Source organism: Silene latifolia, chromosome 10 (genome assembly GCF_048544455.1).
Source record: "Silene latifolia isolate original U9 population chromosome 10, ASM4854445v1, whole genome shotgun sequence".
Taxonomy (NCBI): domain Eukaryota; kingdom Viridiplantae; phylum Streptophyta; class Magnoliopsida; order Caryophyllales; family Caryophyllaceae; genus Silene; species Silene latifolia.
In genome coordinates this window covers 152,234,409-152,247,464 of record NC_133535.1, presented here as the reverse complement: position 1 = coordinate 152,247,464, position 13,056 = coordinate 152,234,409, and the positions used below count along the sequence as shown (strand labels likewise).

Genomic DNA, 13,056 nt, shown 5'->3' with positions numbered 1-13,056 from the left:
TTAAGTGTAACGAAGGGAAGTTTGATTATGTGGGTGGTGCTGTACATCTTCAATGTGGTGTTCTGCTTGATGATGTGACTGTAGACATGTATAAGAAATTGGCTCGTAGATTAACTAGGAGAGATGACTCAGAAATTTGGTATAGAAGACCAATGAGGAGTATTCGTGATGCTAATGGAAAGGGGTTATTGGTTTCTTGCTTTGATTTAGTCAATTTATTAAAGACTTTGTGTAAGAATACCAAGACACTAACTGTGTGGATTACTCAACCATTAACAACAAAATCTTTTGCTTCTACTGTTTTACAAAAGGACAAAAGTGTCAATGTGGGCCCTTTGAAAAAGATCTTTGTGGTGGGAAATAGTTCTTTATGTGGTAAAGAACAAAGTATAGAGCCCCAAAGTTCCAGTGTTTGTCCTATCCAATTCAAAGCACCCACACAACAAATATCTACCCCAACTAATGCACCTCACTTACCTCTCTCACCTTTAAGAAGAAGCCCTAGAGAACACAAAAATACCACACAAATTTCACCAAAACAGATCACAAAAGCTGACCTTTTTAATGTAAATGTGATCACTGGTAGGGAGAAGTTACCCTTGAAAATGAACTTAACCTATGATGTTCAACCTGGGATTGTGATTAGGGAAATAAATGGAGATTGTGAGCAGGAGATTGGTGGTGTGAGTGGTGTAGTTTCAGGGTTTATTGAGCTTGGGGTACATAAAAAAGCTGACATAAAAGGTAAAGCTAAGGTCAATGATGTACCTGAGTTTGGTCATTTGAGAAAGGCTGCTAAAGGCAAGAAGAAAACAACTGGGAGAAAGGTAGAGAAGAAGTTAGTTGTGAGAAAGGGGCAGAAGAAAGAAGTAGATGTAGATATTGGAAAGGGGAAGAGTGCAGATCTGAAAAAGAAAGGAAAGAAAGTAGATCTGAGAAAGGGGAGGAAGAAAGTACCTGAAAAAATAGTAGAAGAAGCTGAGTTTACTGATTCTGAGGTTAGTGAGAAAGGCAGTGATGATTTTGGTCTGGATGAGTTTGAGATTGGTTTAAATAAGACCGATGATTTATTTCTAAAGGAAGACATTGGGTTATCTGTAAAGGGAATAGAAGTTGGTTTAGGCATTGAAGAGTCAAAGGGAAAACACAAAGCTGAAGTTGAACCTTCAAAAGCAAAAGAGAAGGTTTTATATGGGGTTGATGACTTGTATGTGAATGTGGAGGCAAATGTGGACTATGACTCATATGAGTTGAGAAGTATACATGGATCTGATGATGATGAGGGCTGTTTTAACCCTGCATTTAACCCTGACCATGACTTTAGCAAACCTATAAAGTTGAGGTTAGGGTTAACCTTCCCAAGTGTTGAGGTTTTTAGGAAAGCTCTAGTGCAACATAGTGTAGAAAATGGCTATGACTTCTACTACTCACACAATGGAAGGGACAGAGTAACAGCCCATTGTTACAATAGGTGCAAGTGTGAGTGGAACAAAAAGAGGTCAAAGTTGGGAAAGTGTGTTTGTGGGATTAAGAATCCATGTAAGTATAGAGTGCATGCTAGGAATCTGACAGAAGAAATATTTGAAATCACTGGGTTACACTTGAAGCATAACTGTGTAATGTCCACTTACAATAGAAAAGTGGGTTCTGAGTACCTAGCTCAGAAGTACATTGAGTTCTGGAGAAACAATACTGATTGGAAGTTACAAAATTTCCAGAAACATGTACTACAAGAGTTAGGAGTTCATGTGACCTACATGAGATGTTGGTTGGCAAGATCTAGGGCAAAGCTGATGATTCATGGTAATGGCAAAGATCAATATGTTAAGATATGGGAGTATGCATTAGCACTGTTGAAGTACAATCCTGGTAGTTCAGCATTTGTTGTGTGTGACAATATTGAGAGGCGTCCAGTCGTCCACCTATATTCAAGAGATTTTACATCTGACTCAAAGCATGTAAAGAAGGGTTCATAACAGGATGTAGGCCTATACTAGGATTGGATCGGTGCCATTTGAAAGGTGTATATCCTGGCATGTGTCTGGTGGCAGTTGGGATTGATGGAAACAATAACATATTTCCAGTGGCATGGGCTGTAGTTGAGATGGAGAATAGAGATAGTTGGACATGGTTTTTGGAGCTTCTAGCTAATGACATAGGCAAAGTGGAGGAGGAAGGGCTTACAGTGATGTCTGATAGACAAAAGGGTCTGATTGATGCTCTATCTACTGTGGTGCCAAAAGCCAATATCAGATTCTGTGGTAGACACATTTGGGCCAATATGAAGTTGAGATTTAGTGGTCAATTATACAAAGACACATTTTGGGCAGCAGCCAGAGCTTTGACAAGGGTATAAATTTCTTTTACATGTTTCAAATTTTCCTTTTTATGTTTACTCTTAACTGTTTTATGTTTACTCTTAGAGTGTTTTATGTTTACTCTTAACTGTGTAAGCTGACTTCTCAAAAGAAATGGAGGGCATGAAATTTTTATCAAGGGATGCATGGTTCTTTTTGAATGACATTCCCCCAAGGCATTGGTCTAGACATGCATTTGATTATAGTTGTAAGTCAAACCTTCTCCTAAACAATGTTTGTGAAGTATTTAATGTTGTGTTGAAAGATGCTAGAGATAAACCAATACTCACACAATTAGAATGGATGAGAAAGTATGTTATGCAAAGAATATGTCAAAAGAGAGAGGGTGCTAAATCATATGAAGGGAGAGTGATGCCCTATGTGGAAAAATACTTAGAGCGGGCAAAGGATGAGTCTAGATTTGCTCACTTTATGCAATCTGATGAACATGAATTTGAGGTCGAACTCAGAGGGGAACAAGTTGTAGTAAACTTGAAAGATAGGTCTTGTGGGTGCAACCATTGGAACTTAACTGGTTTGCCTTGCCCACATGCAATGGCATGTCTCTTAGAAAAGAGAATGGACCCAAAAGACTATGTGGATGCATCATATTCAAAAGAGAAATATATGCTTACCTATGCCAACAGAGTTTCCCCTATGCCTGGGGCAAGACATTGGAAACCTGCTGGTATGCCAGAGCCACTGTCACCAGCTTTAAGGACCATGTCAGGGAGACCTAAGGGTAAGAAGAGAAGAAAAGAAGCTGGAGAGAAAGAAGACCAGCAACTCAGAAGGGGAAAAAGGCCTAAAACTTGCAGCAACTGTGGAGGCTCAGGGCACTATAAAAGAAATTGCAAAAATCCACCTGCACCTCCAAAGACTGCTGTGAGGGCACCTGGTGGCAGACCACAAAAAAGAAGTGAATGGGCAAAGAACATCAGAGAGAAAGCAATGACAAGGGCAGCTCAAAAGGAGGCATGGAAATTAGCACATCTGAATGGAGCTTCAACAAGCACCTCTACTGCTATGCCATCAACAAACACTGCACCAACTACTTCTTTATCATTCACAGAGCTGTTATCCCAAGCTTCTAGTATTCATGGAAATCAATCATGGCAGCAGTCTTGAGCATAATTATTGATTAGTTTCAACTAGCTTTTGTTATTTATGAACAATTAGTACTTGTAATGTTATTTTTGAACAATTACTTGTGAACCTTTTCTTTTGAACTTGATGTCATGTTGTTTTTCAACAATTAACAGTTGTACTGTTGAACAATATGTTGTAATTCAACAAATTTCTTTCACCCATCTTTGTCCAATTCATCAGTTTAGTATGCCAAGTGCAGTATTCGTTTCATTTTAGTCTGCTAACCAAATGCAATGCCAAAAATTGCAGTGTGTAATGAAGAAACAATTAAGAAACATAAGGTCTGACATTATCATTAAGCATTTAAAAGCCACATTGTCATTGCCATTACATTAAACATAGATAATTATAATTACATACAACGAACAACTATGAAACTGATGATGATAAATGCAAACACTACCATAGGTAACCCTTTGCAATAACTGCCCCCTCATACTTTGACATGAAGGCTTTGTTCTTCAAGTTTTCAATCTCAAATTGCAGCTTCTTCCTATCCTCCTTCAACCACTGGATTTCACGACTCAGACAACCAACTTCATAATCACCAAGCCTCTTCTTCATCTTCAACTTGTTGATTAAGTCTTTCTGCCACTCTGTTTGAACACGATCATGCCAACGAAACCAACGACAACCAACCATACCAGCTGTTGGGTTAGAGAACTTGCACTTCTCAAATCGTCTTCTTGGATTGTCTTGAGTCGAAAACGTCAAAATGGCAACTGGTACACCACAAAGACATTTCCTGGGTTGCTCATCAATGCCACTATGATGAGTGCTTTCATAGCTACTTTCAATTGACATTTTGATTGAATTTCTAACCCTAATATTCAAAAGACAACATAATTATCAAGAACCATGACAAGATTAAACGGAAACGAAATTAATTGAATACAAATTAATAAAACTGAACACATTGAACGAAAACAAAACAATGGGGAATGAATTACCTTGAGGATGAGGAAAACAATGGAGGAAATCAAATTAGGGAAAATATGAGAGAAGGATGAAGAAGGGAAGGGAATGAATGAGATGTTAAACATCAAACAAACACAAGGTTAATAAAGAAAGGCATAAGGGCAAAATCGTCCTAAAAAATATGTTTTAACTCAAAAAATTTGAAATTTGACGGAAATGTGGTCGGAATCCGATATTGGATGCAATTTATAAACTGAGTTATTAACTTGGGTGTAATTTATTAAAAAAATTTGACGTGGGAGTAAATGTAAAAAAGTGCATTTGACGTGGGTGTAATTGATAATTTACTCTAATTAAAAAACCATTAAAAATACCCCAAGCACGACGGGCGGTGCGAGTCCGACACGACTTTGCCTAGCCAAGGGGCGGGCCGCGGTGGAGGTGGGAAAAGCGGACCGGTACGACACAACCCAAAACCACAACTGGCCGTACCTAGGCTGGGCCAAAATTGTGGCTAGGCACAAGAGGCTAGAACCCGAGCCGACATCGCACGGCCTATTGCCTTCTCTAGTTGAACTCAGTTAAATCGCTACCAATTTTTCTCCCCTACCCACATTGAGTGGCAAGTAGGAGAGAATCTTGAGTCAACGAGAAGCCTAAACAGTAGTAAACACACAAAAACACACACATTCGTAATCAAATCTAATCACACCTCCCACATTTTAACTTCACTTTTGGATTCTCTATATCCATCTTTATCATGTACTCAAAAGTTGTTTTATGGAGTAGTACAATTGTACTACTAATTTACCCCCCACCATATAAACAACCAACCCAACTCTTCCACAATCATTTTCCTTCACATTAATTACATTTTCTCATTCGCTTTGATTCTTCTCAAAACCCATTTTTTTAATTTCTGGGTATTTTTTATTTTCCAAATAATTATATGGGGTTTGCCAAATAATTGTTAAAAACTAACCCTTTTAATGATTTTGTATATTTTCTTATAAATTTTGATTAAAAATAGACTTACCCATTTGAGATAATTTCAATTTTTATTGTAAATTTTGATTAAAAAAGTCAAATCTTTGTCAAAAAATTCCAATTTATCCCTCTAATTTCATCAATAAAGTCAAATTTACTGCCAAAGATTGAAACTTTCTTCCAAAATGAGTAATGAAAGAGGAATGATGGAGATAGAAACACATGATCATGAAGAAATGAGCAAAAATGTTGAAGAAAATGTAAAGAGGGTCCCACCATGGACACAACAAATAACAATAAGAGGAATAATTGCAAGTATAATAATAGGAATAATATATAGTGTAATTGTAATGAAACTTAATCTAACAACTGGTTTAGTTCCAAATCTGAATGTTTCTGCAGCACTTCTTGCATTTGTTTTACTTAAAGGTTGGACTGAATTAGTTCATAAAGCTGGGTTTATTGCTACTCCTTTTACTAGACAAGAGAATACTGTTGTTCAAACTTGTGCTGTTGCTTGTTATAGCATTGCTGTTGGAGGTACTTCCTTTTTCCGTCTCAACTAATTCTTTACGTTTTTATTCATTTGTCTACGAGTATTTTAATCAAATGTACAGAATAGTGAGCTACTCTTTGAGTTTAGTTGTGCCATTTTTATGTGAAGACATGTTCTTTTCTGATTTCTGTCATGTTATTGGTTTCTTAGGTTACGGTTTTTATGTTAATCGACCCCAAATCATTTTTGAGGCCTAGCATTGTAGGTGTACACAGTGATTACAATAAAATTTGGTACTGTTACTTTAAAATATTGACCTTTTGTATGATTCCTATCATTTTTTTAAATTCTTATATTTACTGTTCATGTTAATCGATCCCAAATCATTTTGAGGCCTGGCATTGTTGGTGTAGATAGTGGTGGCACTAAAATTAGATATTTTTTCTTTAAAATATTGACCTTACACAAATTCTCTTTTAGCAGTAATAGTAATACTGATTGTAAAACAGTAAAAGTCTCTTTTTCAATTGTGTCTTAGTTATGTGATTTTTTATTCGAAACCTTTATTCGTGAAAAATTCTGGATCCGTCACTGCTTACCTTAGCTCAAAAAGATAAAACTTGGCTAATTCCTTGCTAAAACCATTTGCAGAGCCATCAAAATGAGCAACCATCATCTCTACTGCTGTTTAAAGCCATTTAATTTTCAAATTTCGATGTTAGGTGATTAATGAATTTTTGGTGAATGCATTTGGTATGAATTTAGTGAAACTATAGTCTCAAAATCTTGCTTGGCTATAATTATGTCATTATGTGCTGGGGCGGACCTAGGATTTAATGTATGGAGTAGCAAAAAAAATTAGTCTATATATGCATGTAGAGGGATTCGAACCCGGGGCAATTAGTGTAAAACCAAAGCCTTTACCATTGAACGACAAGATGTTTATTACACATTTAATGGATTAATATTTACTTATTTACTATTCAGCAATAATTGGGGTAGCAAAAATCCGTCTTCAAAACCATTTTTTTTTGTTTGGGGTAGCGGACGCCACTCCTTGCTACTAGGTGGGTCCGCCTCTATTATTTATGTGTATCTTAATCTGGCTTGTTAAGCTACTTGTTTATTCAGATTTGTTAATTTGCTATGATGTGATATGATTTCGCCATGTAATAATGTCGAGTCATGATTAATTAGGTGGGTTTGGTTCATATCTATTGGGTTTGAACAAGAGGACATATGAGCAGGCAGGGGTTGATACAGAAGGGAATGTTTCTGGAAGCTACAAAGAACCCGGCATCGGTTGGATGACTGGTTTTCTTTTTGTTAGCAGTTTTGTTGGGTTGCTGGCTCTGGTTCCTCTTAGAAAGGTACTTTAAATTCGTGGCCCGTTTTCATGGAAATAAGAGGAGAATAGTTAAATGTCAATTATTTTATCATGATAAGAACTTTACATTAAGAATAAATCCTTAGAAGAATATACTATTCAAGTGTTTTAGCTTAGAACATTCTTTGCTGAGCTAATGTTATGTGGTTAACAGTATCGTCACTTTAGAACGTTCCTGATCTAGCGTTCTTTCTTTACCTTATATTCTGTTTCTACTTTAGCACTTAATGATGTATTGTAGGGTTCTGTTTTGCATTGACTTTTGGGTTAATTTGAACCGATTAGTCTTTCTTAGCCCTTAAGTGCACTTTAATAGGGAGCTTTAACTGTTGAAGAATATAAATATCGGTATCTAAAGCATATGATGAAAGGAGTCGGACTCGGATACTCGGATTCACTATGAACCTTACGTATCTTAAGTTTAATCAGATATCCTTTTGCAATTGCGCCCGTGCTTGCAAACCTGTGGTTGTGTTTACGCAAAGAAAGGGAATTGACGCACTATAATGATATGTCATCGGTGGGGTTTAGTTTCCATTTGGGTTTTGGTTACTTTGTGCCTTTTGTCTTTCTTGACCCTTTATCCATATTGAAAGGGAGTTGAAGAATATAATGTCAGTATCTACAGCCTGTGATAAAAAAGGAGTTTGGTGTTCTCTATTTGCAATTATGCATCACGGAACTTCAGTTGATCATGTTGTTTTGGCTTTACTAGCAAACCTGTAGTTGAGTTGTGTTTGCATAAACCTTAGAGATGGAATCATGGAAAGGAGTCAGGTATGGTGATAGAGAACGACGGTCAATGACTAATATGCTCTGTCCATACGTGAGAGAGAATAATTTTTTGTATCGTCACATTCTTCCTTACATGTCCACTTCTGAAAACTAATTTCGTCAAAAAATGATATGTATGTTCGGGAGGACTTGAACTATTTTAAGTTTTTATAAAAGAAATCCGGACTTCGATTTTAAAACCTATAAGTTTACCTTGACTTTGTATTATGTTTCGCTCTCTCGTTTGTTTTTCATTTTTCCCTTTTCTATTCTTTTCGCATTTTGAGGTGTGCGCTCACCCATGGACGGTTCTAAAGGATGATTCATGTGAGCCGACCCCATATCATTTTGGGATTAAGGCTCTGATGTTGTTGTTGTTGTTTCTTGTGTCTAAGCATCAGCATGTATTACTTTTCTTTTTATGTACTTGATAATTACTCATATTCAGCTCATTCATAATTTTCACTCTACCTTTCAGTCTCATCAGAACTTTTATAAAGAATATGTGATTCTTAGAAATCCACGTCTCCACGACTCAACTTATAGGGGCGTGAGCAAAGTTTGAGCAAAATGTGTGTCAGCGATGTGGCATCTATTGTAGATCTTTTTTATAATTAGCTTCCTGTAATATTCTAAATGGATGGCTATTCATTTAAATATCAATTATTGAAACCTCTGCAGATTTATTAAATATTTTGGACCGTAAAATACTTAAGTAGATTGCAAATAACTCAATCTTTGGAACTAGTTGATACTGATACATGTATGGCATGAAAACACGTCCTTATGGGATAGTCGATCAGATACATTTTTATTTTAGACACTATTATTCTTTTGCGAGGAATTAAGTTCCTTCTCTTAATTCTGTCCTTGGAGAGTGTTTATGGGAATAGGAGTGCCCTTCCTGAATTTGGTCGATTAATATCTCATACTCGGTAATATTTTCATCCCGAACCAGCTTGTAACTTCAATCTTATGAGAGATCTGAGTTTGTTATAGTTGGGATAAAAAGTTCACATCTTTTTGCAGTCAAAACAGTTTTTATATCATCTGAATTTTTTTATGTAGTTTCACAGATAACTTACCTGTAATACAATATATCGTGAATTGTGATAACTTATTAACACTTTAAATTCCTCGTAAAATTGTTCTGCAGATCATGATAATAGACTACAAGCTAAGTTATCCAAGTGGAACTGCAACAGCTGTACTTATCAATGGTTTCCATACTCCTAAATCAGACAAGATGGCCAAGTATGAAATATTCTTTTCGATAACTCTCTGCTTTAATCTGATAGTCGAAAGAAAGCTGCATGTCACCAGATAATAAAATTGCCTGTTGATCATACAGGAAGCAAGTTCATGGCTTTATGAAATACTTCTCCATCAGTTTCCTCTGGGGTTTCTTCCAGTGGTTCTATACTGGTGGAACCCAATGTGGCTTTTCTCAGTTTCCGACATTCGGCTTGAAAGCATGGCAAAACTCGTAAGTGCCTATTTCAATTTTAAAGTTTTCACGTGGTTTGAAACTCAGTAATCTATCTATCTATTTATCGTAATTGGGCACTCTGGTGTACTGAATTTTGCAGGTTTTACTTTGATTTCAGCATGACTTATGTGGGAGCAGGAATGATATGTTCTCACATAGTTAATTTGTCGTTGCTTCTTGGTGCTGTTCTTTCTTGGGGGGTGATGTGGCCACTAATCGGGGATCTAAAAGGAAAATGGTTCCCTTCATCGTTACCTGAAAGCAGTATGAAGAGCCTGAATGGTTACAAGGTGTGTTGCTGAGTTAGCACTTCTTTCTTCCTAAATGAGTACCTTTTTTTTGTTAAAAAGAAAGACACAAGGACGGTTTAATGACGGTCACAGTAACATATAGTTGGTAGTTGATGAAATTTCGACCTGTGCTCTGATCTTATGAATTATTGCAGGTTTTCATTTCCATTGCACTTCTTCTAGGCGACGGGCTCTACAATTTTGTCAAGATACTCCTCTTTACTGCTAAAAGCATGATCAATCGATTGAAGGACAAAGGCCGTGACACATGTAAGTTCGATATCTAAACCTCCCAATCAAACACACACAATTTAACAGTTCTCTTATACTTTAGAATTCAGGACCTACAACTAGGGGTGGGCATAATCCGGTCTGGAATCTAGTGGTACGGACCGGAAGTTAGTGGACCGGAACCGGTATTAAAAATTCCGGTCTGGTCTCCGGTCCACCATTTTCTAACATTCCGGTTCGGACTGGGACTGGTTTGGACCGGAATGCCCGAAATTATTGTTATTTGCATTTTTTTCTTAAACTTATTTTTTTAATCCGGTCCAATGGACGTGAATTTGAAAAAGTGGGCATGTAATGACAAATTCCGGTCTTGGACCGGACCTGAATTTTTATAATCCGGTCGGTCCCGGTCCATGTTTTTTTGTCGATTCTGGTTCCGGTTCTGGTCCGGTCCGGTCCGGTTTTGGACCTGTGCCCTGCCCTACTAGTGCTATAACTTATTTTGTTATATACCAGATCCAGAGACCCAAAATCGGTCAATTGATGAACTTCAGAGAAATGAATTATTTATGAGAGAAAGAATTCCCATTTGGATTGCACTTCTCGGCTACTCATTATTTGCGGTGGTTTCCATCATAATAGTTCCCATGATGTTTCCAGAGTTAAAATGGTACTATGTCGTCGTTGCTTATATCTTAGCGCCTTCTCTTAGTTTCTGCAACGCTTACGGTGCTGGTCTAACTGACATGAACATGGCTTACAACTATGGAAAAGTAGCACTGTTTGTGCTCTCGGCTCTGGCCGGGAAAGATTCAGGTGTGGTGGCCGGGCTTGTAGGGTGCGGTCTTATCAAGTCAATAGTTTCCATCTCTTCTGATCTAATGCACGATTTTAAAACTAGCCACCTCACCCTCACGTCACCCCGATCAATGCTTCTTAGCCAAGCAATTGGGACCGCCATAGGTTGCGTGGTTGCACCACTTACATTCTTCCTTTTCTACAAGGCCTTTGACATCGGAAATCCCGATGGAGAGTACAAGGCTCCCTATGCTCTCATATACCGAAACATGGCCATCCTCGGGGTAGAAGGCTTCTCGGCTCTACCTCAGCATTGCTTGCAGTTATGTTACGCCTTTTTTGGGTTCGCCATCCTAGCCAACTTAGTGAGAGATCTTTCTCCAAAAAAGATAGGTCAATGGATCCCGCTCCCAATGGCAATGGCGGTACCTTTTCTCGTAGGAGCGTACTTTGCCATCGACATGTGTGTAGGAAGCTTGGTCGTCTTCTTATGGCATAGGTTCAATAGTGCAGAAGCAAGCTTTATGATTCCAGCAGTTGCATCGGGATTGATATGTGGAGACGGGTTGTGGATTCTACCCTCGTCTATACTTGCATTGGCTAAACTCAAGCCTCCTATATGTATGGCCTTCAAATCTAGGTAAAGTGTGTTGACGATGTATTGATGCGAGTCTGTTAATATATACGGAAGTATGACGGTAAGCAAATTCAGTTTTGACACTAGCTCTTTTACCGTAGTAGCAATTTGGTGTCGTCGATCTCACCATTTCTTAGTCAGTAGCGCTATATACTCGGAGAAAAAAGTATCGCGCAATTATACATTTATACCAAAGAATGTCTTGTAAGAGTGAATTCTTGCCTACGGCAGTAGTCACCTTGTAATTGTTGTCGAATTTTTGGTATGTGTAATTACTGTAATTACCGTGTATCCTTTGTTTATGCATCATATCTGATGCTTATGTAAGCCGATCAGGCAATCATAGGCACAACCGTTGCTTATATGCGACTTATACTTGTATAACATTGTTTTACGTTTAATTAGAATTACAAGTTTGTACTCCGTATTTTCTTTATATTAACAGGTAGATTTAGGAGCTAATTGAGGATTTCCAATTCCTATCAACGGTGAGAAAATAAAAAGTTTCATGCGCGCTAATGTACAGTAACCGTGTTGATAACCGCGGGAAAAATTGTGGTATGAAATTACAACCATTTGCCTTTGCGGAATTTCACAAGTGATATCTCTAACTAGTTAACATTTGCGTATTCTGGAATTAAAATTAAAATTAAAATTAAAATGTACTCTAAATTGTAAGTATTAAACTAAAACAGTTCATTGAATTGTTTACGTTTTCATTCTTTTATTCTTCAATGTATTCATATGATACAATTCGACATTTTGACATTAACCGAAACAAAAACCGCTCCCAACTCCAAACCAATGTTGAACCAAACGACCCCTATCCGGCTATCCCTAAGGGCCCTAACTTAATCGATAAAACCCGTCTTTTGAAAAACCGCATTCCTAACCCGAGTCATATCCCGACCTTTAAGCGTCCTCCCGGCACCTTCAATAACCGAAAACGCAGTCGATTTCCTCGACCGCGCTACAATCTCATGTGGCGGCACCATCTCCTCGTCATCCTCCACCGAGTCTACCCCCTCCTCCTCGCCCCAACCCCCATACTTGGGCCTACTATTGGGCCAAATTGGCACATTCACCGGCGCCGACATATGAAACCCGCCACCACCGCCACTACCGTTTCGGCCCAATAAATACGATGAGGAAATCATCGCTACAGGAGACGACGCCGTTTTACGTTGAACAGAGGTCGGACTACCCGGCTGGTCGCCTCCAAGAATTGCGGCGGAAATTCCGGCGGTATATTTACGTGGCGAGGCGGTGATTGAAGTAGTAGTGGGTGAAACGATGTCGTTAGTGTTGTCGGACCAAACGACGTCGCATTCGTCGAAATCTTCGTTGTTGTGTTGCGGGTGAAGGAAAGAGGGAGGTGGAGTGGTGAGGAAATTAGGTGTGTTTCTCTGCTTATTGTTTCTTACCATGCTTATCAAATATGAAGAGAGGGGAATATCGGATCGGTTTGGATAATCGGAATTTAATCGGATTTTTTGTGTTGAGTTAGTTAGTAGTGACGAAGGAAGGGTCTTTTTTTGGTGAG

At 38.1% G+C, this 13,056-nt stretch overlaps 2 protein-coding genes across 3 annotated transcripts; both read left to right on the top strand.

The window, feature by feature from the left end:
• The first annotated feature begins 2,471 nt into the window (after positions 1–2,471).
• On the top strand, positions 2,472–3,485 carry LOC141608561 (uncharacterized). The gene has a single exon (XM_074427903.1). It carries the CDS (start codon positions 2,472–2,474, stop codon positions 3,483–3,485), a length of 1,014 nt encoding a protein of 337 aa, XP_074284004.1.
• Positions 3,486–5,036: 1,551 nt separating this feature from the next.
• LOC141606397 (metal-nicotianamine transporter YSL3-like) lies at positions 5,037–11,936 on the top strand. Of its 2 annotated transcripts, XM_074425505.1 has the most exons (7): positions 5,037–5,951; positions 7,105–7,277; positions 9,225–9,322; positions 9,420–9,554; positions 9,658–9,847; positions 10,003–10,117; positions 10,595–11,936. In XM_074425505.1, the coding sequence occupies exons 1-7, from the start codon at positions 5,597–5,599 to the stop codon at positions 11,518–11,520; spliced, it is 1,992 nt and encodes a 663-aa protein (XP_074281606.1). In that variant the 5' UTR covers positions 5,037–5,596; the 3' UTR covers positions 11,521–11,936. The 2 variants fall into 2 exon arrangements, with proteins under 2 accessions (XP_074281606.1, XP_074281607.1); XM_074425506.1 differs by lacking the exons at positions 5,037–5,951; positions 7,105–7,277 and adding an exon at positions 8,897–9,003.
• The last annotated feature ends 1,120 nt before the right edge of the window (positions 11,937–13,056 follow it).

Excerpts from the sequence above, each read along its gene's own strand:
- LOC141608561 (XM_074427903.1), top strand. The coding sequence starts at position 2,472 with ATGGAGGGCATGAAATTTTTATCAAGGGATGCATGGTTCTTTTTGAAT.
- LOC141606397 (XM_074425505.1), top strand. The coding sequence starts at position 5,597 with ATGAGTAATGAAAGAGGAATGATGGAGATAGAAACACATGATCATGAA. Across the intron at positions 9,555-9,657 it reads TTGAAAGCATGGCAAAACTC|GTTTTACTTTGATTTCAGCA; the intron begins GTAAGTGCCTAT and ends TGAATTTTGCAG. Across the intron at positions 9,848-10,002 it reads AGAGCCTGAATGGTTACAAG|GTTTTCATTTCCATTGCACT; the intron begins GTGTGTTGCTGA and ends GAATTATTGCAG.